Source organism: Argopecten irradians, chromosome 9 (genome assembly GCF_041381155.1).
Source record: "Argopecten irradians isolate NY chromosome 9, Ai_NY, whole genome shotgun sequence".
Classification (NCBI taxonomy): domain Eukaryota; kingdom Metazoa; phylum Mollusca; class Bivalvia; order Pectinida; family Pectinidae; genus Argopecten; species Argopecten irradians.
The window spans coordinates 15,912,485-15,940,159 of record NC_091142.1 but is presented as its reverse complement, the minus strand read 5'-3'; the positions used below and the strand labels follow the sequence as shown (position 1 = coordinate 15,940,159).

The 27,675-nt window shown below is 34.3% G+C and overlaps 1 protein-coding gene across 1 annotated transcript; it reads right to left on the bottom strand.

The window, feature by feature from the left end:
- On the bottom strand, window positions 1-27,303 carry LOC138331607 (sodium/glucose cotransporter 4-like). Its single transcript, XM_069279320.1, has 14 exons — window positions 27,137-27,303; window positions 17,138-17,206; window positions 16,140-16,244; window positions 15,539-15,598; window positions 15,116-15,220; window positions 14,029-14,137; window positions 13,079-13,159; window positions 6,171-6,406; window positions 5,364-5,499; window positions 4,556-4,814; window positions 3,508-3,670; window positions 2,840-3,061; window positions 2,422-2,539; window positions 1-2,161 (listed from the first exon to the last, which is right to left on the bottom strand). The coding sequence occupies exons 1-14, from the start codon at window positions 27,221-27,223 to the stop codon at window positions 1,944-1,946; spliced, it is 1,968 nt and encodes a 655-aa protein (XP_069135421.1). The 5' UTR covers window positions 27,224-27,303; the 3' UTR covers window positions 1-1,943.
- Between the last annotated feature and the right edge of the window lie 372 nt (window positions 27,304-27,675).

The window sequence follows — 27,675 nt, the reverse complement described above, 5'->3', positions numbered from 1 at the left end:
TAACCACAAAGTTCATTTATTTTCCAACCATATACATACATTATATAGTCTACGTACAAAAATATACATATTGATATCTAACATTTTAAACCGTATTGTTTGTTCACGTATTACTAACAATACGTATTATATTTCTAGCAAACTAATGTTTATATAACATTATGATTTACATATATAACATACACAAGCGTGTCGCATGACACAAATATTCACTGCAAGCAAATTACCAAAATGTTTTATATGAATGTGAAAAGTAAAAAAAATGGATATTTGATTTAATTTTTTTTTCGAAAAACTAATTAACGTTACATTAAATTACACGGATTTCTTAGAATGTTTATACTAACATCGATTGAGGCCTTGACAAACCACAAAAGTAGCGCATTGTTGTCAAATACACATTACGAATATTATCTGTCCATTTTAGTATACGAAATAATTTACACGTGTCCACACTCCGATGAAATAACCTAACATGCTGTGAATATTTTCAAAGATATCTGAATATACTTTACAATAGTTTACGTAGGAAATCATTCTTTGAGACTATATTGGAACTACAAAAGTATAAACAAAGCACCATTGTAATCAGTGACTGTTGTGTATTATAATACAATCGATATCTGAAGTCTCTGATATCATACCAATACCAAACTTTATACTGTAAACCAACATAAATCCATGGTGACTCATTTTCAAGTTTTTATTACGTGTTCGTGTAGTTTCGCGATTTCAAGTCATTTCGCTTTACTCTATCTATGTTTGACTTTTTTTCCGTGGATCCGGTAAATTTTGTTGTGATTCATTCTTATCCGCGAACTTAATTCTCACACGACAATAATTTATTTTACAGTAATCAGTTGATCTGCAGAATTAACACCAGTCCTCAGGATCATGAAACAATCTTAAGTCCACAACTGTCTTAAGTTTAGAGTTAGCCAATCAACGACAACGTTACAAAAAATACGTCATTTATGATTGGGTAAGTCCAAACTTAGTCTGAGAGTGTTTCATGATCCTGGAGCCAGCCCTCGTGATCATAAAACAACTACAACTGTCTTAAGTGTAGACCTAGCCAAAAAAAAGATGACGTTACAAACCGTTCAAACTTAAGTCAATGATTTTTTTCATGATTCTGGAGCCAGTAGATTTCTATACTCGTGTGATGAAATAAGGACTAAGTCATTTTAAGCGGAGAAAAGGTATGATGGATCAGTAAAGGACAGATGTTATAATACAGTACAAAACGACATGGAATACACTCAATACTCAATTGGATAACTCACAGGAAATATGTCATCATTGCATTAATATTATATGTACACAAGCAATTCTACATATCGGAAATATTAACTTCCGTTCTTTGCCGTTACACTGTTAAAGTATGTATTCAGTCAATGGGTGATAAAAGTTCAGTATAGTTAGTCTGCCATTTTCACTTGATGACGTCATATGGTAACTACCATTCTGACGTCATAATGATAATATAACAAGAGTGATATACATCAAACATCTCAGTCTTGATGCAAGACGGGATTTGTGATAAAACAAAATTTTGCAGAAAACCTCATTTAAATTTCTTCAAATTCAAAAAGAAGTGAGCAATGTATTTGATATTTTGACAGAATCTTAGAAACCTAGGTATCAAAAGCGATATGATATTGAAATGAATTGTTAGAAATATTGGAATAAACAAATACATTTAGCACCAGACACTATTATGCACATACATTGAACCCCTGTTCAATGGAACTATATGTATGATATTTTAATTCACTAAATCATTACGACAATATCATGTCATATATATGTTTGAAAAGAGAAAGATAATAATGAACTTGAATACATGATATAAAGTTACAATAATGATACTTTTTAAAATACAAAATCTTATATTATTATGCAGATAAAAGAAAATAAGGATGCTGATTCTAATTACATAACTATGCATAGAATCCCCACATGAACACAGCGATTGTCATAAGTAGGACGGCGTTCACATTAAGTACAGTTTTCCACGTTTTCTTTTCGACAATTGATGTTTGTTTCTTCTCTATAGCTTGTCGTTCTGCGTCTGTCATCTGAGGTTGGTTGACCATTTTCTCGATTCCACACACCCATTGGAAGGCTCGCTTGTAGCATGGTATATCCACCTCAGGCTCTGTAGAAAACAGAACAAGAAAACGAAGTTAGATTCACCGCAAGCGTTTTAGTGGTCATTTTATTTCAGAGAATTTTCTGCCATACCTTTTGCATACGACTGCGCTGATTGCACGATTACGCATTATATATTTGGTTTTTGTGTTACGGTCCGTTAAGGTCATTTCGAGCAAAACTATTATCTTTAAAAGATCAGGAACAACATGATCAATATTAGAAATACCATATATCGGTCGATATTAAAGCGCGGTTAATACGTACGGACATCTTCCAGCTTGAGCGTGTTTTGATTATTGACTTCCTCTGCTTTCCTCTCCTCCTCATCTATATCAACACGCTCTGCAGTACTGAATCTGCTCCAGAACATCAAGCGGGGAAGCTAAGAAAAAATATTCACATTTACCTCTAAAACGAATAGTATGGTTAAGTACGACGAATTAACATAGTGATTTCTTTTCGACAAACATTGAAATAAGTCATAATGTACTATTTAATTTTTGTTTATACATTGGCATTTTTTTATGAATTCAAAATTAAATGTTTATAGCCAGGTTGTGACGCCACGTTATTTTATAATAAACATTAAAGAAAATTTTAAAATATCTGGGTTTCACATATAAAAGCTACATTTATGCACAATGGAAAATTATTCATTAAATCTTAGAATAAACAAACTTACATGCTTATCATCTATTGGTTTCGTCAGTAGACTGATGATGATGGTAGCGATGAAGACGATTCCAAAGAGGAGAATTCCAAAGTGAAGGTAGTGAACTTTAGAGATGATTGCAGGTCGGGTGTCGTTTGCTTCCTCGCCACACGGTGGTACAGTGTACACATACTCCCAAATAAATCGTATCATCCCGGTCAACAAACCAATCATCAACCCCCAAAACGCCCCCTATAAAGTAGATAAAAAGGCCAAATAAAATATAATATGTGATTCTGGGAACACGACTTCAAACAGAAGGTCGGTAGGCGTCGTTTTTCTGTTTTTAATTTATCAGTTTGTAGACTTCATCTTGCCTTATTTAGACCATTAATTAAGTTCCTAGACACAATAACAAATTTTAACTTGATAGTGAAATTGTACTGAAAACACAAACGTATTGCCGCAGTCATACTAACAATATTTGTAGAAAGTCCAACCAATCGTAGATAATAAAAAAAATGAACAGAATTAGAAAAAAAAATCTAAAAATCGAACGCTGCCTAACTTATAGTTCGAGCCTATTTGTAGAAAGAACAGCCAATTGGAAATATGAAAAGCAAACAGCCAACGAAAAAGAATTGAAGAAAAAAAGAACAAAACACAACCAAAAATTATTAATATATAGATGATCTCACCTGTTCATTTGTTCGCTTCCAGAACACTGCGAGGATGTAAATAGCACATACAGGTGGAGCAAGAAAACTTGTGATAGCTTGGATGTAATGGAACAATTCAGAGACGTTCTGTACGATGGGAATCCACACAACAGATATGACCACCAATATCAAAACACACATACTGTAACATAATCAACAGACATCGATTATAGCAACAAGGTAAGAATGTCATTCGAAATTATCAAAACACATGGATAAAGTCATAAACAGACATAAAAGGCCCACTACTTTTCCGAAACAGCTTTTATTTTTTTAAATTATAATGCAAATCGAGAAAATGATAATTTTGTTGAGTCGCGAAAGTTTTAGGTTACCGTTAAAACTACACCTATCCTCAGCCTCTGAGTAATTAAATTTAAATAAATTATATGTATATCTTCATAACGCGGGGCGTCTTATGTTTCCCGCCGTCGTCCTAATTACCGAGCGTTAGTTGATTATCACTGTGCCAGACGGCAAAACAGCGAAACGAATCTTCACTGTTAACATAGTTTATGCAGGAATCTTGCTTTTGTTTGGTACTGTAACCTCATCTTAGGCCATCGATACATAGTTCCTTATGTTACTAATGTTTTTTAAGAAACAGTATTTTTTTTTTTTTTTTTTTTTTTTTTTTGAAAAGTAGTGGAAATGGTATATAATCAGTATTGGTAAAAACTTCCGACAACGTACTATACACTGCAGATGTTCTTATTTCAGCGCAGTCTAATCTTAGCGCAAATCCAAAAATCTGTAAATTATGTTTTAATAATGTGGTCATACATGTATATAAGCGCCATTCTGTAGCTCAGTACCCCCCGAAAATACCGTACACAAAATTTAATGCTGTACTTGTTTTAGTTCTTCAAAGCGCTAAGTTTAAAACTACCGCTAAAATAAGTGAGTTTACAGTATATACAGGTCAATACCATTCAATTATCATAATTTGTTATGCAAATGTATTAAAGCACTTTCCTCCAAAACACATTTTTTAAACATATAAATACGTGTGGACTACGTCACTTACCGACCGACAATCATGAGCTCTACGTCACCGGCATTTTTGCGAATCCGTCGCCAGATGTCCATTGTGAAGATGGTACTACTACTGTTGAAGATAGAGGTCAAGGACGAAATGAGAGCAGACATCATCACGGCCAGCATTAAACCTCTGAGACCTACGGGCATGATCTTTAGGACGAGTCTAGGGAAGGCGATATTGGTACAGCCCGCCCGACTACCACAAACCTGCATACACACATCGGGATCGGCACAGCCTACCTCATCTGTGAAATTTGAAAATGACCTATTGGTGGATGTTTTTGTGTTGCAACAGTGATATTTTAGAATTGCTTGCATATATGGTGAACATCCCAGACTTAGGAAGATCCCGGTGTGTTTTATAGTCAATGATGTTTCAATGATGAGAAACCAAAACCAAAACATACATTATTATTTTTACGCCTGAATGAGTTGTGAAACTGCAAATGTTGCATAAAACTAAGGTAGTAATGTTTCAATGCAATCAAGAATATAAAAAATATAAATATTGGTTTGCTTAGCCAAAACATTATTGAGCAAATGTGAAATATAAAATCCGATATGGTTAAAATTGCAAAACGTATTTTTAGACCATTATGTTAACCGTTGACTAACCTTTTGTCAGTATTAACTAACTCGTACATTTTATATCTCGAATCTATGCATATCTGTCTGTCTGTATTTGGAGAGAGGCACAAAATCGTCTAACTAATTTATGATTTATTATGTATTTGATTCATTATTTTCTAAAGAGAAGAGACAGATTTTATTAAGGTACCATATTAAAGGCTTACTTGGAAACAAAATCCTGGCCACCATTCCTGGAAAGACAAGGAGCCAGAGAGGCAAAAACTTTAAGTATCCAGCAAGAATGGTGCCTGCCTTAGCATGTGACAAGTTCTTAGCAGCTAAAGCTCTCTGGACAATAACCTGGACAACAGATAAACATTAATGTTTCTCAGTACCATTAAATACATAATCAACATTTCAATAAATCAATTTCCATAAATAATTTAAACATTTAAGTGAAAAATAACCAACATCTAAATCATTGACATATATACACATACACTGTCATGTACATTATATATATTTATAGTTATCTAAAGTAAAATGTGGGTAAGTCGAAGCCGACGGGACCAGGAACACTTAACAACTCATTCGATGGTTTCGGTAGTAGTTTCTGCTTCTGCTTAGTGATCAGCATAAAAAGAGTAGGGACGACTGATATGCTAGTTGTCCGAATAATGTGCCGGTTGAGATTTGCTATTTGGTGTCTCTGGTGGTAGGCTTCAGTGAGATAGCACTATAAAATGTCTATAGTCGTAACTATCAGAAGCTGACACAACACGAACATACCACAGCCTCCAAAAATGCAGACACAAAATAGTGCCTACATGGAAGGTAGTCCTTAAATGATCTGATGATTTGATTGGAATTACAGGAGCAGAAGAGTACACAATAGAACCAGATATCGTTTCAGTCTTAAGTAATCTTCAATTTGCTACCGTGGAATGTACGGGCAGATCGTTTTAATAATAAGCAAAGATCGGATACAAAATTAAATCAATGAAATATACAATGTATTATATTTTTTTTACCTGATCTGAACACCAATACCAGATTGAGGAGATTGTCAGACCAAACATGATGCCAGGCCAGGGGAGACTACCGTCGTCAGCTGATCTCATCAGGTGCATGGCGTTATCAGGAGGGATTCCACATTTAGCGTAGCTATAGTTGTTATAAATGTTGGCGTAGTTCAAACGAGTCGTGTTGGGCCACGCATCAAAATACTTCTTTATCAGCTGTTCATATCCTCCGACTTCTATGAAGCCTGTTGGAGAAAATTAAAATTTGGAACATGCTATTGACAATGATATGATGTCAGCAAAATTGTACACATAAAAGAATATTTACATTCGTAATATGTAACTTTGATATGAAGATATGAAATGTCAACTAAACAAGTAACTAGTAACATTAAACAGTAAAGATGAACCAATAACTCATAAAGAAAATAAAACATTGAAGATGATAAAATCAAATATAAACAAAAGGTAGTGAACTTTCGTTGTTTTTTCGGTTATTTGTTAAAGTATAGCATCTAAACCTATTTTCTATTTTGCCATTTTCAGGATGGATTGATCGAGTATATGTTTTGAGAGCAGAATGTCCACCCTAAAATATAAGTGGTTGCGAGTGACAACTGAAAGATCCATATATATGATCTCATCTCCAAGTCATGTTTCCGGAACTAACGGAAATCGGCCGGCGAGTCAGGATATTAGTCTCAGACACGTGTGTGACACACCGGATAATGATGTAACCTTTCAAGGAAGTCTTTTGTAGGCCTGTAATTGGTCAGATTGCTTTATTTGTTTTACCTTCAGTCTAACTATGATATAGTCTAGGGGTGGATATAATGTCAGCGATAATAACCCATGGAGTATCAAGAATGGTATCTCCTATATTCAAAACAAGTCAGTCGTATTGTGACCGATAGGGGTGTGCTTATTCGGTATCTTCGGCAGCATGCTTCAGTGAGATAGTACTATAAAAACTGCAAGAGCTCCACTATTATAAGGAGACACAATACATACCGCAGCCTTCCAAAACATACAGACATACATACACCGCAACACATTCCATACATGGGATATTTCCTTTAATGACGTGAAAGTAGTAAAACAAATATGATAATTTACGATTTGTGCGGATAGTTTTAGACAAAGATTTGATAGATATCAAAATCATTGAACATAGATACTGTTTCTATTTGTTTGAAGGATTTCGTCTCCGAATACGACAATGGAACACTATAAAATGTTATGATTTACATGTTTTAGCATCATGCTATTAAACCGATCTAACGCTCTTTTGTCATCATGACGTAACAATTCATTAGTATTCGGCACTACTCAGCAAATTCCGCCGATGTGCGGAACACTCATTACTTCTTCTCTGTTATCTTTAAATGAAGTCTTTGTAGGAATGTCATTGGTCAGATTGTTTCTCTTGAACTGCCTTCAGTTTCACTATGATATAGTCCAGAGGTGGATAAAATGTCAGTAATAGTAACCCCTGGAGTAACGATGCTCAAAACAAGTCAGTCATATTGTGATCAGATGGGGTTTGCTTGTTCGGTGTCTTCGGCGGCATGCTTCAGTGATATAGCACTATAAAAAGGGAGAACGTTCCCCTATTACAAGGAGACACAATAAATACCATAACCTTTCAAAACATACAGACATACGAGTACATACACCGCAACACATTCCATACATGGGATACTGTTTCTATTTGTTTGCTGATATGATGATAACATTCGATAAGACACTAAACAATGCAGATGTTTTAAAATGAAAAGTTGAGATATCAATTGCCATGTAGATATACTTTTATGCATTAATTAAAGCCTAATTTACTTTCACAGTTCATTCAAAATAATTACGATCTGTGTTTGAACATATTTATACCATATGGTTGTTAATGCAATTGTATATGTGAAAACATATAACGTTTGACCAATGTTCATCGCTCTGGTAGGGTTTACCATCACTGTAATAAGGCGATAGATATTATACCTTTAGGGGTAAAATATACTCTGCTGACGTTGTCGCCAATTGATTTCTATAAATTTAAAAATGAACTTTAAATATACATGCAACACAATGTGTGATTTGGAATGATAGTACTGTAGATGAATAGGGAAAATACCATTCGTGTTAAGAATTCCGACTAGGTCTCAAGGGACATAAAAATAATGACTAATAACGATATGATATACTGACGGGAAATCACTTTGATTGGCTAGATTTGCATTACAACCGCTGTCTAATAGGCTAGATTTCCATTACAACCGTGTTAGTAGCAACAATCTCAGAAGGGTTATTGCCAAGCTCCGTCTTATACATACCACCACAAGCACTCAACAGAACTATGGAGAATAACGCTAACTACGCAGAGTGCAATGCTGAATTCATTGATGACTTTCTCAGAAGGATAGGGGCTACAAGCAGGTATGTTGACATCAATAACTTTAACAATATACCAACTTCAGCTGGTCTGTACATGTTCTTCGTCAAGCCCGACCCTAACAGCACAATTAAGTACCCCATCTACGTCGGCTACACCACGAGGTCATTTCAACAACGATTTAGAGAGCACGCCACAAATGGTGTTATTTATGAGTTTACTAATAGAGGATTTCCGCGGAATTGTCGTAACTTGAGCCTTCATGCATACTTTGTGCAACTTTACGGATGTACAGCTAAGTTCATTGAGTCTGTTCTACTGGAAGCCTTTGATTTCTGTCTGAACAGGGAGGAAAATCCCCCCGTAAGACTGATCCTGGACACCTCCGATCGATTTACCTACTACCAAACTAAAGACACCTTCAACTATTCATTTCAAACCAATTTCAACAAAGTTAAAGACATATATGATTTACATCGACAATTTTAGGTCGAAAGTAATTCTAAAACAATTAGTTATCTTCGGCAATTAGTAATATCTGACGTCATCACGGATATCAAGGAGTCTCTTCTGTTCACTTCATGTTTGGGTGCTTGGTTTAAAAACTGTAATAAGAAATAAACTACCTGTAAAAATGTTTTTGCGTCTGCTGAACGGAGAATATAGGGCAAGTGTTTGAACTTTGACCCCATTGACGCCCGTGTTACGACTATATGCTGTTTGGGTGCCATCTTGAGAGGACACTGCAACGGAGTATACGGAGGATTTCATTTCTGAATGGAGCAATATAGGAAGTTATGATTAATGTGGTAATAAACTGACTTTAACGCCATGTATCAACAACTGTCTTTAGTATATAACCACCACTATGTATTAATATGTTATAGTAAACTGTCTTTAATCTATAATGATATTATTCTATTATTTAATATCTTATTATTATCATCTTCGATTAGACAACACTATAGGAGAACAATTCCCTCTGGAAAGGACCATAATAGATTTAGTACGTCACATGACATTTATTATGACGTCATATATTTGGTCACGTGCTCATTCCCGGGGGAATATACTTTGGTATAGTTCCCATAGTCAGGTATTGTCTTCCGTAGTCAAGAAGGACAGGGAACTGTTGCAAAACAGACCATGACTGTTATCCAATCACATTTCGAGTAATTATCATCTGATGTACTAAATTATGATAAGCATTTCACCACCATACATATGTATGTTAATATGTTATATATTACCGATTTGTATTGATTGTACACGCTGTCTGATTTTCATACCGTTGGGTATGACACTTGACAGATTCATGATTAAAGTTTAATGATGGGATACAGGATAAATTAAGTGGGATAATGTTTGAAATTAATATACTCTTACGTAGGTCTGTCAAGTGAACAGATATTTCTCCCATACTTCACAGGGATATCCCGTTGTTGCTAGGGAAAAGATATCTGACACAGGGGGTGTAAGACAGCTCACACGCGCTAGACAATAACGTGACGTCATCAATACATGCGGCGCGCATTGTAGATGACGTCATCAATTTTGACGCATAACGACGTTCCTGCAATAATGGCGCGATGAAAAAGATGCAAACCAAGTGGAATTTCATCATTTTGTGAGAATCAAACAAGATTGGGTCTGTAAAGTGGACAGGGATATCTCAACCCTCGGCAAGCCTCGGGTTAACCGGCCAAAATCTTTCACTCGGGTTGAGATATCCCTGTCTACTTCACAGACCCATGTAAGATTCTATTATTCTCTTACCCCGGGTACGGATATCCGAAATTTTACCGGTGTGGGGATTATCTATCTCACTCTAGGAAAAAAGTCAAGCTACACGTGTTCCTGGTCCCGTCGGCTTCGACTTATCCACATGTTGGATCCCCCTGTCTCATCCCACAGGGGGTGAAAGATTCTATTAATCTCAACCCGAGTGAAATAGTTTGGCTGTTCTACCCAAGGCCTGTCGAGGGTTGGAAGCCAAAACCTTTCACGATATCCCTGTCCACTTCACAGACCAATGTGTTATTAATTTTCTCCCATACTTTTTAAGAAATTCAGTTAGTTAGAATTATTCCACGGAGACGTCACAATGTGTCTGGAAAAAAATAATGACCTTCTCGATAATAGTCTCTGCATGTATCGATAACGTCATTGTCAAGCGCGTGTGAGCTGTGTTTCCCTATCCAAGCAAAAGACAGAGTTTTCCCCCACTCTCACTAATTTGTCACCGGATTTAGCCATGGGAGTTTTCTCTGTCAACCCCTAGGGTATGACAGATTGCGTGCGCTTACCTTTTGAACCTGAAGACAATTACGTGACGTCATGACTTCATGTAGTGTGACCGTGGCGTACAGGGTCGATGACGTCATCAATATTGACATGCAGACGACGGAACCATGTTCATCTCGCCGTGAAAATGCTTCTTTCTAAGCTATTATCTCTTCTTTTTCTTTTGTAGATGGAAGAAAAAGAATCATTCCCTACCTATCACAACCCTCGGGGCAATTCCTCTGCAAGCCTCGCGTTGGATGTTCATGAATTACCCCTCGGGTTGTGATTTCGTTATCACACCCTCTAGGTAGGGAAATATTATATTAATCTTTTCAATTCCCTATCAACCGCGGGATAACCCGTTAAGTGTTCTTCCATCACGCAAAATGAAATATTATTGTATCAGTATTAAATATATCTACCATATTTGAAAATGAAAATCATTCATGGTATTTGAAAATATTTCATTTCTAGACTTATTGTTTATTAAAAAAAATTGGAAAATGACTGTAGTGTTTAACCTCATATCCAAATGCTATATCTTTAATTATTAAAAATGTGAATGATTATTATTATTTCTGCATTCACTTGAATTTATTTGTACAATTCATGTGGTACCTTACACGACTATGTTCGTGTACGAGTGAATGTCGCGGACGACCAGATATCCCGAAAAAAATCGCACCAAAACACAGCAAGAGACCCATGGGCCTTAACGGTCACCTGATATTTGAGTTATGCAATTTACTAACCAACTGATTTTATTCACAAAATAGGAACATAAATCTAATAGGTCTTCATACATATTTTCATTAAGCTTCGTGCATATTTACTCATATTACTGTGTTCACAAGCTTCAATAATTATTATTGCAAATGGCAATAACTCTGTAAATGATCGTCGAATCCAGCTGATTTTCAGACGCGTCCGATACCTTTCCAATGTTAGTCTACATACAAAGTTTCATTAAGCTCGGTGCATATTTACTCAAGTTATCATGTTCACAATATTGAAAAATTATAATTGCAAAGGGCAATAACTCCATAAGTTACGATCTAATCAGATAAATTTTCTAGATTGTCCGAGATCTTTCCAATTTTAGTCTAAAAATAACGTTTCATGAAGCTGAGTGCATATTCATTCAAGTTATCATATTCACAAGGTTCAATAATGATTATTAGTGCAAAGGACAATAACTACGTAAATGATCGTTGAATCAATTTGATTTTTCAAACTCGTCCGAGATCATTCCAATGTTTGTCTACATACAAAGTTTCATTACGATCGGTTTATATTTACTAAAATTATTGTGTTCATAGTGTCCAATAATAATTATTAGTGCAAAGGGCAATAACTCGGTAAATTACTATCAAATTTTCAAATCCTTCAAATCTTTCAAATGTTAGTCAACATACAAAGTTTCATTAAGCTCGGTTTATGTTTACTCAAGTTATCGCGTTCACAAGGAAATGTTTACAGACGACGTACGACGGCCGACGACGGACAAAAGACTATCGCAATAGGTCACCTGACCATAGGTCATTGAATGACAGTAAGCGTGGGTTTATGAACACAAGTGGTAAATATAGATAAAGTGTTATGGTCATAAGTCGTAATGTATTATAGTTACATTAGCAAATGATTGTAAATTAATTAAATATATAATTGAAGTAAAACGCAATTATAAATATAATAATAGTGAATCAATTAGGTGAATTTTACAAAATTAACGAGATGCCAATTTACTTTTAAATAACTTTTTAATTATTCAAGCAGAATGCTATTAGTTTTAAATGCTGCAAACAAACGCATTGTCACGACGATTTTACGGTCGATTTTCAAATACTGAAAAACGCAAAAATAAATCATACTTGAAAAAGTTTGGTTGAAAATGTGGTAAAAATCCCTAATAAGGAACTTTGTTTCGGTCAATAAGATGTTATAATGCTCTAGTGGTATATCAAATGACATCAGACAACGCCCTCGGTTATTATTCGATTTTGTCGCCTTTACACCATATGGCTCTTACTGACAAACATGCATTGACGATGCTTCGTCATTCGCGTTAAAATTCACTCCCTAATTAAAGCAAAAAAAAATTTGTGTCTCGCGAAAATAATATTGTTTACAGTACATACTAGACAAGTTACTACGCCACAAAGAAAAATATCACCCGTAACATATTAATGGAGTTGACGGAAAATGATATACAATGTCGTTGTGATGAAAATCAAATTAAACTTACTCATTATCATCAGAATGAACGCTCCGATAATCATGATGACAACCTGAGCGAAATCAGTCCAGATTACAGCCGTTAAACCTCCTACAATAGAAATAGATAACATGAGTCATAACATAAGTTATTCTAGTATAGAATTATACTTGAGTATATTCATTTCATGTCCCCAATCAAACAGTTACATTGTGTTCTCAGTATTGTAGTAAATAGTATAAAAGTATTTACTGAAATAGTAGCGACCCGGCAACGCTAAATACAAAGGTAAAGATATGCTGGTGAGTTCCCTTTAGGCATAAGAGGATATTTGTCTTTACTGGATACTAGGAAGGCCGAGATGTGTTATAGGAACTCGTGAAATATACTGGCGACTTCATTGTTACAATACGTTCAGGACATGTACATGTATAGATCCAGTGCAAAATGCATGACATTTGAATTTAAAGATTTTAGAAATTATCTTATAAGGAGTCCTGCATATCATAACCTAAACATATAATAGTGTGTATACAGTAAAAACAGTTATAATGAACATCTGGGGACCAACAAAATTGCTTCGTTATACATATATCACAGAAATTGTATATAGGGACTTCGACCCGGAATGAAAATCACTACATTATAACCAAGAATTCGTTGTAAGCATGCTCGTTATCAACGTATTTCCCTGTAAACTAGTTTTAACACCAAACAGTTTCATTTAAATCGAACAAGAATGCCGTATAACCAGTTATTCACATACAGGTTATACCCCTATGATTTTATCTTCCCTAATATTGACAAACAGGTAGTGAATGAAATATATCGGAATTGCATAAACGTTTGTTGATTTTGTTTTACAAGATTTTTTTTATCTTGATTTTAAAATTGTCTTTAAGCTATGATTGACCTGATCAGATTTCCAACACCTGGTTCCAGATGGTCATCTCTACTGGTTAGAACGAGGTTGTACTTACCTGTTATAGTAAACAGGGCAGCTATAGCCAGTAATATGATGACCGCCAAGTAAAGGTTGAAACCCTTAAAAGTCTGTGTGATGAAGAGTGCTCCGGAGAACAAATCTGCCTACAGACAAAAAGAAAACATTATCATAATAGCTTTTGTACCATAGAATTTTTTTTTATTGTAACAAAGCATTTCATCGTTAAACCTAAAACATTATAAGACTCTACGTATCCACGTATGAAAGAGTACTTTTCTCTCATACTTCTACGTTTTAATGCATTTTAAGTGCTATTTTTCTCCGTCATTTTGAAATTTATTAAAAAACAAACGCAACAGCAAGTCAATTTTCCATATATGAAAATTGCATGATATTTTCAACGCGAGTTCTAGTTTTAAAAAAAATGTTAAAATTGTACCTAGAAAATAATTTTGTTGACGATGTGACGTCACAAGGCTTTATTGCAGCGGTAGTCATGCAATACAGTCTCAGGCGACATGAGTATATATATTGCCCTAGACCAGCCAGTATTACACGTATAGGTAGTTTATAGGAGAGAACACATTTCAGTAATTGTTACAGCACATTAACAAGGACAAAATTAAAAAAAAAAATTCAAGCACCATTCTCTCAAATAGACGACCATAAACTGATGATGCAGTTAACTTTGTTCATTTGTTTGCTTAATTAACGTCCTATTAACAGCTACGGTCATGCAGTTAGATAATGGTTGTTACACGACTCCCGACTTTAAACATGACTCGATGCATTTCTGAAAATTTCATATTTCTCCCCAAAATGGGTATAGCTTTTCTTCACTTCATCAACAACAAATATCATTCAAATCTAGATCACAACAGACCTTATGATTTTTTGGTTTGCTAAGTTCAACGTCCCACCTATAGCCAGGGTATTTAGGGACGGCTTACCATGAGAGCAATATGTTATGGGAGGCGGTGGAATATTCATAGTGTGTCTCCTTGTAATAGTACAACTCTGGTCCCTTTTAAAGTGCTTTTAAAATTATTACTGACACATGCCGCCGAAACAAGCATATCTGGTCACATTTTACTGACAACAAGTAAACTTAATGAACTTACTGATATTTTTGTGAACACGTAGAGGATCAAGGCAAGAACAGACAGGTAAATCCGGATTCTTTGGCCTCCAAATCGTTTCTGTAGGTACTCCGGCATGGTGAACACCTACAGAAAATTGTTTTACATGTATTTTAAAACAACTTAAGGGACATTACTCGTGTACATCATAATGAACATCCATTAACAGCCTACATTTATATTTATATACACAAATATTTTTTCCCATTTTCTCTATATCAACAGTGAATTATAATAACATTAATGGAGTTATTATATAGGAATGTGCCAAAAGACGCAAAACATAATTCATCAAGGAAGTATTAATCACAAATTAACCATTGCACTTTTGCTATGTACAAAACAATTAAGTATGATTTTTATTATTTTTAAAGGAATATCCTTTTTAATCCAACTTGTACTTACACCAGAGGCGACATAGACGGGGACAAACAGCCACCCTAACATCATCAGGATAAATATAGCCTGAAAAGTAGTGAAAGGAAGATTTGAAACTACAACAAGAAGAACAAATAGTAAATATTTAATGGGAAAATGTTTCTTCTATATGTCATAAAAAATGTTAAAACGGATGATTTTCAATATGAAAACCGACAATGTAAATGGACAGCAAGCTCCTTCTTAACCTAATCTTTCAAACACCAACGTAGTCTTGAAACATTACGACCCACACAGCAAATAAGTGATACGAAGAAAGACAACTCGATTACATTTAGGATACACGTTTTTAAACGCGATTATAACAAGAGGATATGGTTCTGTCTATTTGATAATATTTAGCGTAAAACCATCCCATAGATATCCATTTCTATAATTTATTGAGCTATTTTGTTGTAAATGAGAGAAAATATTTCATTAGTTTGGTTTGACTCCGTTTTGTTTATTACATATTAGTTCGGCTGATATGGGAAATGATTTTCAATATGGACACACTAGATTTTGTAAGCTTAAGGAACCCATAATGTCTGTAGCAACACCACATAATTAAACCAGTCCTAAAACTTACATTCAGTTCAAATACAGCTATACCAATACCGCCAGCGGCACCAGATCCTGCCAACCCGACAAAATGACCACTTCCGATGTTACTAGCGAAGAGCGAGGCTCCAACCTAGATAGTATGTAAAGAAAATAATAAATCAAAAATCATCTTCACGAACCTTCCTTAATTTTAATTCCATCAACGAAAAGCATAATACTTTAGGTAAGGTACCTAACTTTAAAGTCTACTTTACTCTTCATATGAAAAATTTTGAGTTAAGACATTTCATTAAACAATAAAGTTAAACTTGCATTAAATATGAAACAAAACCTAAGTGTCCACAGGAAATTAAAACCTTAAACACAAGGATTAGGTAAGTTTCAAATATTATCAGAAATAGTAGTCTTCACCCAGTAACATTGCTTGACTAGATTTTGTTTTAGTCCAAAACGCATTTCGCCCTAGGAACTGGGAACAAGGGGCATCATAAGTTATTTTGAATTTGATATTAAAATATAAAGCAGCTTTCTCAAAATTACACCATGAAAATTTAAAGAGATAAACAAACGTTAAAGATGCTCCACCGCCGCCGACAGAGCATAAATTATATTAATCACTTGAACAATAATTGGTGTTTAATCGTGTATATACATGTCTAATTAACACAAAAAAATATTATAAAATACTTTATTTTGCCTTTGGTGCATGCGCAATCAGTACTTAATTCCATATAGGATATAGTGCCACGAATTTTTTTCGGGATGCAATTAATTATTTTTTGTAACTTTAACTTGAAGTGAAATTAGAAGCTCAAACTTTTCAATGTTGGTAATGGTGTAAAGTAAGTAACTTTTGTAACTGAAGAGAATCGTCTACTCGTGTTTTTGATAGTGAAAAAATGTCATTTGTCAGCAGTGGAGCATCTTTAACATATTTTGTATTAATTTTGGGCTATAAATCTTTGTCGTTGAGAACATAATTACCGAATCATCTATTACGAAGTTAGAATCATTATACTATACCGGGATCCAGTTCATGGTCCTGCCTGCCAGAAAGTAACCGCTCACACTTCCTCTGTTTCGGCATGACGACTACAACAAGAGAGCGATCCATTAAGATATAGATTTATCTAATATATGTTATATTAACTTTTGTTGTTAATACTCCTGGGACTAGTCACATGTGCCCGTAACTACTGTTAATATTATAATATATATTTTCAGTCACTGGGTACCTTATATCCCACGTACCCAGTGACTGAAAATATAATATTAACAGTAGTTACGGTGAGTATAATATTAACAGTAGTTACGGTGAGTAGCTTAAACACTTAAATAAGCAGTTTTATTCAATTTCATTTGCTGCAAGACCTTTATTATATCTTCTCTAAAATGGACATTTAGGTAAGGTATATAATACTTTAGAATTCAAAAAGAGCTGTCGAGTTTATTTTACGCGAAATCATTTCACTTCAATATTGACCTTGTTCTTAAACGGTGATTTATCATCTTTTGAACCGAATGTTTGTATGTGTGCATGTTTATATCAGAGAGAAATATAGTAAGATTTCGTCTTACAGAAATGGCCTTTCCATTGATATATCTTGTTTTGTTGAACATTCACAATCATTTTAGTATTTAAGCCCTTTGTCCCAGGCTAATTGCGTAAGGTGTGTATTGATTAGCAATAAACATTATTACAAGTACAAAATGAATTCAGTTACTAGCTATAGGTACATTGTAGTGGCAGTCGCTTATATCATATATAGAGTATAGACTGACACGTAAATAGAAACGAGACTGTTTATATACAAAGTTTAAGACATTTTGGAGAGGACGTGACTGATATTTCCACAGACAACGCGTTTTTCTTTGAAATAGTTCATATATATATACACCCCGTACCTGTGTGAGCTCGACAACGACACAGGTAAGAGAGTACTGTATTCTTGTTTCTCTGAAACATTTTGTTCTGCCTTTGGGTACAAACTGTCAGACATGTAACCCGACTCGGGTAGTCTTATAACTGTAGTCTTATAACTTTGATATACCCATTGGTGGCTCTCTGGGTCCAATACGGTTAAAAGTAACATGACACGTTTGGGTCGCTTCAGTCCCTCTCATCTAGATCACCTGATTTTGAGAATTGTAACTTCATTTAAATTCAAACTTCTAAATTGTATATTCGTGTGGTCATATTTCAATGGTCAAGGTCAAATGTTCGTTCACATAACCCGTATTTTAGATACATGTGTTGTTGCGCATACACATAATTTGCTACATTATGTGAGAGGAAAGGCAATGCAATACCTGGTAGTAAATTGATCAAAATAAATTACAATTTTGTTCAATTGTTTGTTTGATTAATCAACGTCCTATTAACAGCCATAGTCGTGTAAGGACGGTCTCCAATGGATGCTGTTGATGCGTGCATTTGTGCAAGGTGCGTGTTTTGGGAGACTTCGGTATATTCGTGTTGTGTCTTCAAACAAGGCATGTGCTAGTATATTCAACAATAATATCTGCCGTTACCAAGTTCTCAAAACAGATCACCACTGACTACGTAAATGACATGTTTATTGAGGTCTTTCCGTGTGGTGCATTGAAGTTATAAAATGTCAGTTTGTGTAAGTTAGTTTCAGCAATCGCCTTTGACACGAACGACAGCTATGGCATTGCAATTAAAGGTATGGGAAGTTTTGATAATCATTTGTTTGTTTGTTTGACTATACTATGTCCAGCCAGGATCATGTAAGGACGGTCTCCCATATATGCGATATGTTGAGTGTATGTAGTGTGTGGTGCGTGTTTCGGGATCCCGCGGTGTATAAGTGTTGTGTCTTCTTGTATAGTGAACTGTTACCCTTTTTGTAGTGCTATATCAATGAAGTATGCTATCGAAGACACCAAGAATCATACCCATCCGGTTACCAAGGAGTTCATTTGGTTGAATCTAATTTGGAGCCACATCATGTATCAAGTAAACAAATCAGGGTAAAATTACAAAAATCAATATGGTTAAAGTTCCAGAAGTCAACGTTAAAGTCTCAATATTAAACTCGACATCGGTACATAAAATCAATGTTGATGGTTATACAGACATAACAATCTCCATGCTTGTTGAAAGATACTAAAATAACTTTAATGTCTTACCAAGTATACAGATAGTGTGTAATTATTGAGGTGGATTTCAGATCAAAAGTTCAGCTGTCGCATTCAGTGCGGACATTTCTTTCATTCCGGCCGATTTTTATAGAGGGGGACATTGAGCGGCCATGAATGTGTTTATCATCTCATTCATGGCCTATAAAAGGTAATGGAGGTCATCCACGTATTGTGTTTTGATTCGAAGTACCCCCTCGGAGTATGCATTCAACTGTGACGCCCAGTTTTGACCTCATTATGTTCATGGTGTTGATTTTAAGGGTAGTCACTTTGACTGTGTCTGCCAGTAAGAACCTGCTAGCCATTTTAACCCTGTGCCAATATGAGAAAGCATATACGTTGTCTTTGAGTCTATCCAGAACAAAGTGGCAAACACTATCTTAATAAATAGATGGAAGTAAACTTGCTAATAATTCTAAAATTACTTCCTGCAGAACATATAATACGAAATGAATACTCAACCAGATAATATATTAATAATAACATGTTATTATTTATAAAAAATTAAAATGTATTCGAGCAAGTGAAATAAGGTCTATATGAAATAATTTATTACATTTTTCTCAGAGAAATATAGGGTTTTACGATGAACATAAAAGCGATGTGCTTCACCCAAGTGAATTCACTCATTTTTGACCAATCGGAATGTAGCATCGACAGAGAAACCATCATTCTGATTGTTACGTCATTACTTTTCGCGCGAACATGACGTTACATTTTTGTGTAGAAATATGACGTTATGCTCACAAATATACGACGTAATAATTGGTATAAGTGTTGTGTGTCTCCGTGAAAAAGTGGACGAAATAAAACCGAATGAACCTAACATACATCAATGCTTTATCCTCGCATGTTTCTTTCTAGGTTTAAATGACCTCGTTTCATCATGGTGTGATGTTGACCACCACAAGTTTTACATCTATAAGGTATCTGAAGAATGAAGTGACCGAGTTCGTAATGATCCTTATCAGGTGTCGATATATCATTAACTGTTGATAAATGTCCTCGGAGGATTCGAATGGCCTCCATTGTATTCTCGGTATGGTCATTTTCTGTCGGGGCCTTTTGTAAATTTCAGTTGTCTTCCAGGCAATAGTGTACGCAGTGACCTCTCAAGTAGACGGACTAGGTGAACATAAACCGTGTGAAGCGTGAAATGTTACCATCAATAAAATTCTTTCTTTGATATTAAAAGCAAGTGTTAGTACATTCTTTTTTTGGTTGTAGTTGGTTATAATTTCTCTACTTGAGATGATATTTGAAATGCACCACTAGAATGCACCATATAACGTATTTCTAGTTGTAGTAAGACCAACGAAATCGGTCGATTGTTTTAATAGTCCATCAAGAATATTCACAATTTCAGTATATTCAATCAAACATTTGCTTGTGGTGAGTTTGGTGTCATTGTATTTGGAATAAGTGAACAATAAACTGCCAAGACAATCGTTATTACATCTTTGATATACCACTCATATTTCCATAATATTTATTCTTACGCTATATTGTAAAACAAGCATTGTGCTATATCCTAACGTTATGTTGTAAAAAAAAACACATTGTGCGACGTCCTAACGTTATATTGTAGTAAAACACACGTTGTGCGATATTCTAACGTTATATAGTTACAGTAAAACACACAAAACACATTGTGCGACGTTCTAACGTTATATTGTAGTAAAAACACACGTTGTGCGATATTCTAACGTTATATAGTTACAGTAAAACACACAAAACACATTGTGCGACATTCTAACGTTATATTGTAGTAAAAACACACGTTGTGCGATATTCTAACGTTATATAGTAGCAGTAAAACACACATTTTGTGATATCCTAACATTATTCAATTACAGTAAAACACACATTTTGTAAAACACACATTGTGCCATATAATAATGTTATATTGTAAACACACATTGTGTGATATCCTACGGTTATATTGTTAAGCACATATTGTGCGATATCCTAACGATATATTGTAAAACACACATTGTGGGATATTCTACGCTACATCGTAAAACACACATTGTGGGATATTCTAACGCTACATCGTAAAACACACGTTGTGCAAATGTTTTTGATTGAATGAATTCAACATACATATTGAACAATTGCGGGTAGAAAATCTACAAAAAAATTACCTGTGTTTTTCAGAACAAAAATTAGTAAATTAAAGCTTGCATAGATGCTAAAAACAGTTATAATATTGATATTCTTTCATTAAATGGTAAACATCTCAAGTAAGCTCTTAACATGTTTTAGGGTATTTGTATCTCGTTTAAGGTCACCTTGATAATGTTTACAATGCGATAACGAAATAACAAATACCCGGCGTATGTATAACATGTAACATTGCGTAAGAGAAGTCATCAGGTGTCCAAATATGTTAAGATTTTATGTACTTTTCTATATAATCTCCATATCTGACCTTCTGACTGTGTGGACGACTATTAAAACATTAATATAAGATAAGACCACTCCTAGAATCGTTGCCAGCATGATAATTAATAACTGTCCTTCCTAAGGCTTTGCCACATTTATGAACCAAGCGGGAACGTGATAAAAACGAAAAATACATTTGTACATAGTAATCAAAAATATTTTCACCAAAGTAAGGTACCTGTAGATTAAAAGGAAGAAATATGTATTATTTCATTCAAGTCTCGCTAACATAATTATGAAAACTTAAATATTCTGAAATCGAAATAGAAAATAACTATTGTTATATAGTATAATTTATCTACAAAGTGTAATTTTAATGTTAATATATATCCTAGTTTGTATTTAAAACTACAATGTATACTATTTATATGTTGTTTTAAAGAGTAACGAATGTGCACATTGAAAACGTTCTATTAATAAATGATAGCTTTCTCAACAGTAGCTTAATCCATACAGTTTGTTATCATCCACTTGACTTTCTCATTTTTTTTCGGAAAAGTTTTACCAGCAACACATTTACTCCGTTAATTAATTCACCAAGGGACTGTGCTCAGAATGCTAAACGTCACATTTTGTACGGAAACCACTGAAATGTGAAAACTTGTTAAACCTGTTTTGAAGGACATGAATTGACTACCACCGAAGATGCACAGCTATTAAGTGTCTCCGTTCTGGGTTCTCATTTTAACGTTAAACTTAGCTTACCTGTATGCCATTTCGACATATATTTTAATCTACTACTTCTTGACACAAATTCTGCTTAAAATTCCTATGGTAATATGTATTTGCAAGTAAATGGAACATATATGTATTTCAGAAAAAAAGGAAGTGTATATTTTTTCGTTTTATCACACTAAGGAGACAACTTGAAGTTTAAAAATAAAACGGTGATGCACCCTTCCTGTATTGATTATTTTGTTGAGTTTTTTAAGTTTCTAAATAAAGTGTGCCTATATATACCCTTCCGATAAGGACGTCTTTATACGTGTTCACTGACCTGGAACGCAGGGCTACCTTAATGTCAAGGTCACGAATACATGTACTCGGCAGCTGATTTCTAAATAAACACGCTCAGTGAACATATGCATGTCACAAGTATTGTTAGTTTCTTGTGAGCATGAGAAAAATATCATCCTAATTTCATTTTCATAGCATTTGACATATTTGACAATTATGTAATTGATTTTTTATATCAACATCAAAACGCCTAATACTTATATAATTTGTCCTTATATCAGTATCGTAATGCAATAGTGTGTAAATATAGTATCATGGGATATGCTGTAACTTTGCATTATAGAATAACATTTTTTACCTTTAAAAATATAAATAGTGCAAGACATTCAGTTTAAGAACCAGGGAAGTCGGTAGATTACATTCAATGACAAGTGTGTAACATGATAGTAACACACAATGTGGAATGTTTGGGTCCGTCGATCTAGAATATATTGAGTGTGCAATGGGGTAACAAAAAGTAGGTTATGTTCCGTTTACAACGTGTTAATATAGATCGAAAAAAAGAGAAGAGAAAAATGGTGTAAGAAATCAGAACAAAAATTAAAAATTATTACTTCACTGCTGACTGCCGATTAATTCTCGATGATGAATCGACGCATAATACATAATGCTATAAAACTGTAGGTTTATTCTTAACCAAGAGACGGAACGTAACTCAAAGTGAAAGACTGTGGGAGTGCACGTATTGATGTACTGCGGTAAACAAGTAGACATTTGTGTATCATAAACAGTGTCGACTATAACATGCTCGCAAATATATTACTATACCTATTTTTTTTACCTATTACAGTGAAGTGTATTATGTTAAATTTTAACACTTATTATGAAAAAGTCTGATAAACAGGAATGTTTATTAAGGAGGATTTACCTGTAGGTGGAGAAAGGCTCGAGACTACGCTACCTTTGTCATGTTATAATACCTGATTATGTAGGTGCACGATTAAAAACTACTCATCCAACATAAATTTCGCTTGGTTTAGTAGGTTTAACGAATTTTAGCCACCAGCAATTGTTAACAAAATTGTATACCTAGCCTTTTGAAGATTTATTTTTATATAACTACATTTATTAAAAGGTTTTAATGTCAATATTGATTACAAATTTAATCAACGTTAGAAATCATCCATCTTTGGATTACATATCAACAAAAAAGTAATATATGTTATCATGATGTTATGATACTTGAAAGATAATACATCACACCTACAACTTTAATGAAATATCCATTGCCATGTATCTAGAGAGAAAGTTGTATTTGTGAGTAACAGTTGAACAATTTGTGTAATTATATAAAACTTGGAATGACCTTAAAGGGTGTGCTGAATACTTCATATACCACAAAACTTATACATGATGATATTGTTATCTGTAACATGACGTCATAACGATTTGTCATATCCGTGTTAAAGCAAGTCAACACAATAGAATGTACATGTTCGTTTTTGATGCAGATATGGATTTTAGTACAAATATGAAACGTAAAAGGACAATTAAAGATATGATTATAGAATTTAAGATATGAATATAAATCACAATCTAGAAATCATAGAGCACATCATCCTTCATAGAAGATTTTAGGGTTATCTGACCCGGTCAGGATATGATGATCTATAGTCATCATCGTTTGTCCGTCGTCGTCCGTCGTGTGTAAACTTTTCACATTTTAAACTTTTCCAGTTTTACTAGTGCATATCATAAAAAAATAAATTGACATATTGATATAGAGTGACACATCGACATGTTCCAAAAACAATTGATTTAGGGCTTTTTTCAATTAAATATTTTACATTTTATTACTTAATCAAATTGTGTAGGGATATGTAATGTATAATTAGTATATTGTTAACTTTTAAACACTGGTAAATGACAAAAATAAAAATATGATTTCTTAAGGTGCAGAAATGCTGTTTTTGTGTTTAGAAGTGTAAACATGTTTTGAAATGGCCTTGTACATTTGTAGCTAAAAACAGGCGATGACGTTACACTTAAGGTATTTGGTTTCATTCTGAATAACAGCTTTTTGTTAAGCAAGTTTTGCCCTTATTCGAAAACCTGACACTTGTCACTTGAGTAAATATCTCTTCAAAGCTTATACAGATTGAATGCTAGCTGCATGTACCTAGTCTACACGGGTTACGTAAGAAAATCCCATTCAATTGTGGTATTCTAACGGTGTTGAAAAAAACTATTTTGAGACAACACATAATAAAGTTAATTTCGTAACTGACGTAAGAAACAAGTTCCGTAGTTCAGTGTGCCGTGCATATAACAACTTTGTAAAGAATACATGAGTATGTTAGTGTAGGCCAAAGACTATATTCAATCTATTTCCTAAATAGCATACATAATTGCCGGATAAAACTGTACATTTTTTTTAAATGAAGAAAGAAACAGCGCTCAGTGATAAGAGTCATACAAAATAAAAACAAAATCAGGTGAAAGATAATCCCCTTGTATGTCGTGTAGAAGTGCACGTGTCTTGATTTAGTACCTGCATCTATTGATCTGCCTTGAACAAATGTTTACTTCTACTACGAAGACCGCTATTACTGACTTGACAAGTTTCCCGGTTACAAACAAGTAGTTAAAAATACTCAAATGGTATTATCTACCGGACTATAATCGATTTGTCTGCATGGTTATAATGCATCAAAGGAATATATGTCTCATGATTATTGGTGATAAATCTTATCTTCTGGGATTAAAACATAATTTAAAGTTGATAAGTACGTTTCAAACTACACCGGAAAGTTGTACTACTATAAACGTGGATATTTGCGGGAGTGCTTATTTTCACGATTCTTTCAGATTTGCATGTATAAAATGTTCACGATGTTGTTACATTTGTATTTTCGCGAAAGATACACTTTCAGACTTTTAACAGCAAAGTTCATTTATGTACAAAATATTACGCGTGGGGTGAATTTTCGCGATCAACCGACTTTCGGGTAATGAGAGTAGCGTAAATCATGTAATTATATAATCGAAAGATTTTAATAAGCCAAGAGACGTATTTCTGAGTTAAATTCTCGTATGCAAGCTTCACAATTGATACATGTATCTAGGTAAGACATTTCAAATATAATATATAAACTCATGATTATATTTCCATTACACCTAATCAATCAAATTTTGATGCAAAAGAATATATCAGATATATTCACTCCGTTTACGCTGTCAGTCGAAATCAAATGCAAGGTTTGATAAAAAATTCCATTAAAATTTACATATAGATGTAGTTGAAGTACGTGACAAGAAAATCGTCGCTAAATTTGATGTGAGGTGAGATAGTCAGAAATGAGATTGCGTTGGTCTGATATTGTGCTAGGTGTATAATAGGTTATGTCACGTAGTTAACAGCGTAAACGGTTCTAATCAAATGGGATCAATTTTTTATCAAAAAAATACCGACTGTTTTACTAAACACTATCAAAGATAAACTCGTACATACGAAATTGTACTGTGCGAGACCCAAAATTTAAGTACCATGCAGTCGATCAAACTAAAGTCGTCCCTTATTGTTAATGAAGTTTATTGAAACAAGTCGGAATGAAAATTGGCTTTGAAGGTACATCATCGTTTCTACCTATTTTGCTGTATCAATATCCTCTTTTCTTTGTACTGTTGTACTAGGAACGGCATAAACATCTTTGCAAATCAATTTGAATAGAAATGGATAATGTTGTTTGGAGTTGTGAATTTCTTTTGAATAAAGAATGTTGTGATGCAAGGATATCCACTGAATCCCCTGCTTTTCTAGAATTCTTGTTTTGCAGGTTACATCACACCTTGTATTTTCGTTTTCCCATTTGACTAAAATCATCCCATCATTTCACAACAGAAAGCTTTTGCGTTCTATCATAAATATTTTATAGCACACAGGTGAGCGTCATCGACGTAAATATTACGGTCGTTCCAGTCTGATGAGCTTATGACTTTGTACGTGACAAACACGCACTATTCACACATATGCATGTACCTACATATGTATATATATGTTAAAGCTAATGTATAAGTATCTGAGAGAATCAGCTGACCTCGTACTCGTCATTATTCACCTGTGTGTCAATATATTCAAGCCGGTCAGTGATCTTGTGAAATTTTGAGTGTCTATAGGATAAATGAAAACCGGCCTGCGCGTCGTAAATACACTCAACTGTATCTATAAATTGCTTGGATTCTATGTGGTAATTAACGATATTCATCATGTGTTAATGACACACATATATACATAAGTATTGAAATGTAATCAATTCACCCCGTCAATAAATAATCCTCCGTGCAATACAACCTATGTACCTTTTTGATATTTCAATATGCTGCAAATTCTGTAAACACCTCTGCAGAATTTGTGCTTTAGGGCAACATTTACAAACATGGATATTTGGGACTTACCGCTATTCCCACACCAATGACAGCAACGAAATATCCCACGACGACTAAAATGTCTCCCCATTCGAGGGCTGTTGTAGTTTCATCCATGTTTAGACACCCGCACACACACACTGGGCCGTTATAGCATTAATGACTAGAGTGAACGCCTTCTACAGGTAAGCTTTAAATTTGCACAATAGGAGTGGGGGCTCCGAATGAAGCCATAAAATACAGTGTGGCGTGTAGGTTCTGAAAAGGAAGTGCCGAATAGAATGTTTACCTGTCGGAGATCACTCACCACTCATCTATGTGGATAGAGTTAAAGAAATTAAATTTAGTTGCTAATGTGTAATAGTCCGAACACTATGCCTACATTTTTATTTGTTGATTTGATAACTATCAATTTATCTTTAATCATATTCACTTATATGCATCTATTATGACATTGCAAAAAAGCATGCATACGTAATTACTCAAACATATACATACAAATGTATGCCTATATATAGTTTGAATGAATGCCGATTTTCTATTTATAATTGCAGTTTGTGAAATATTCA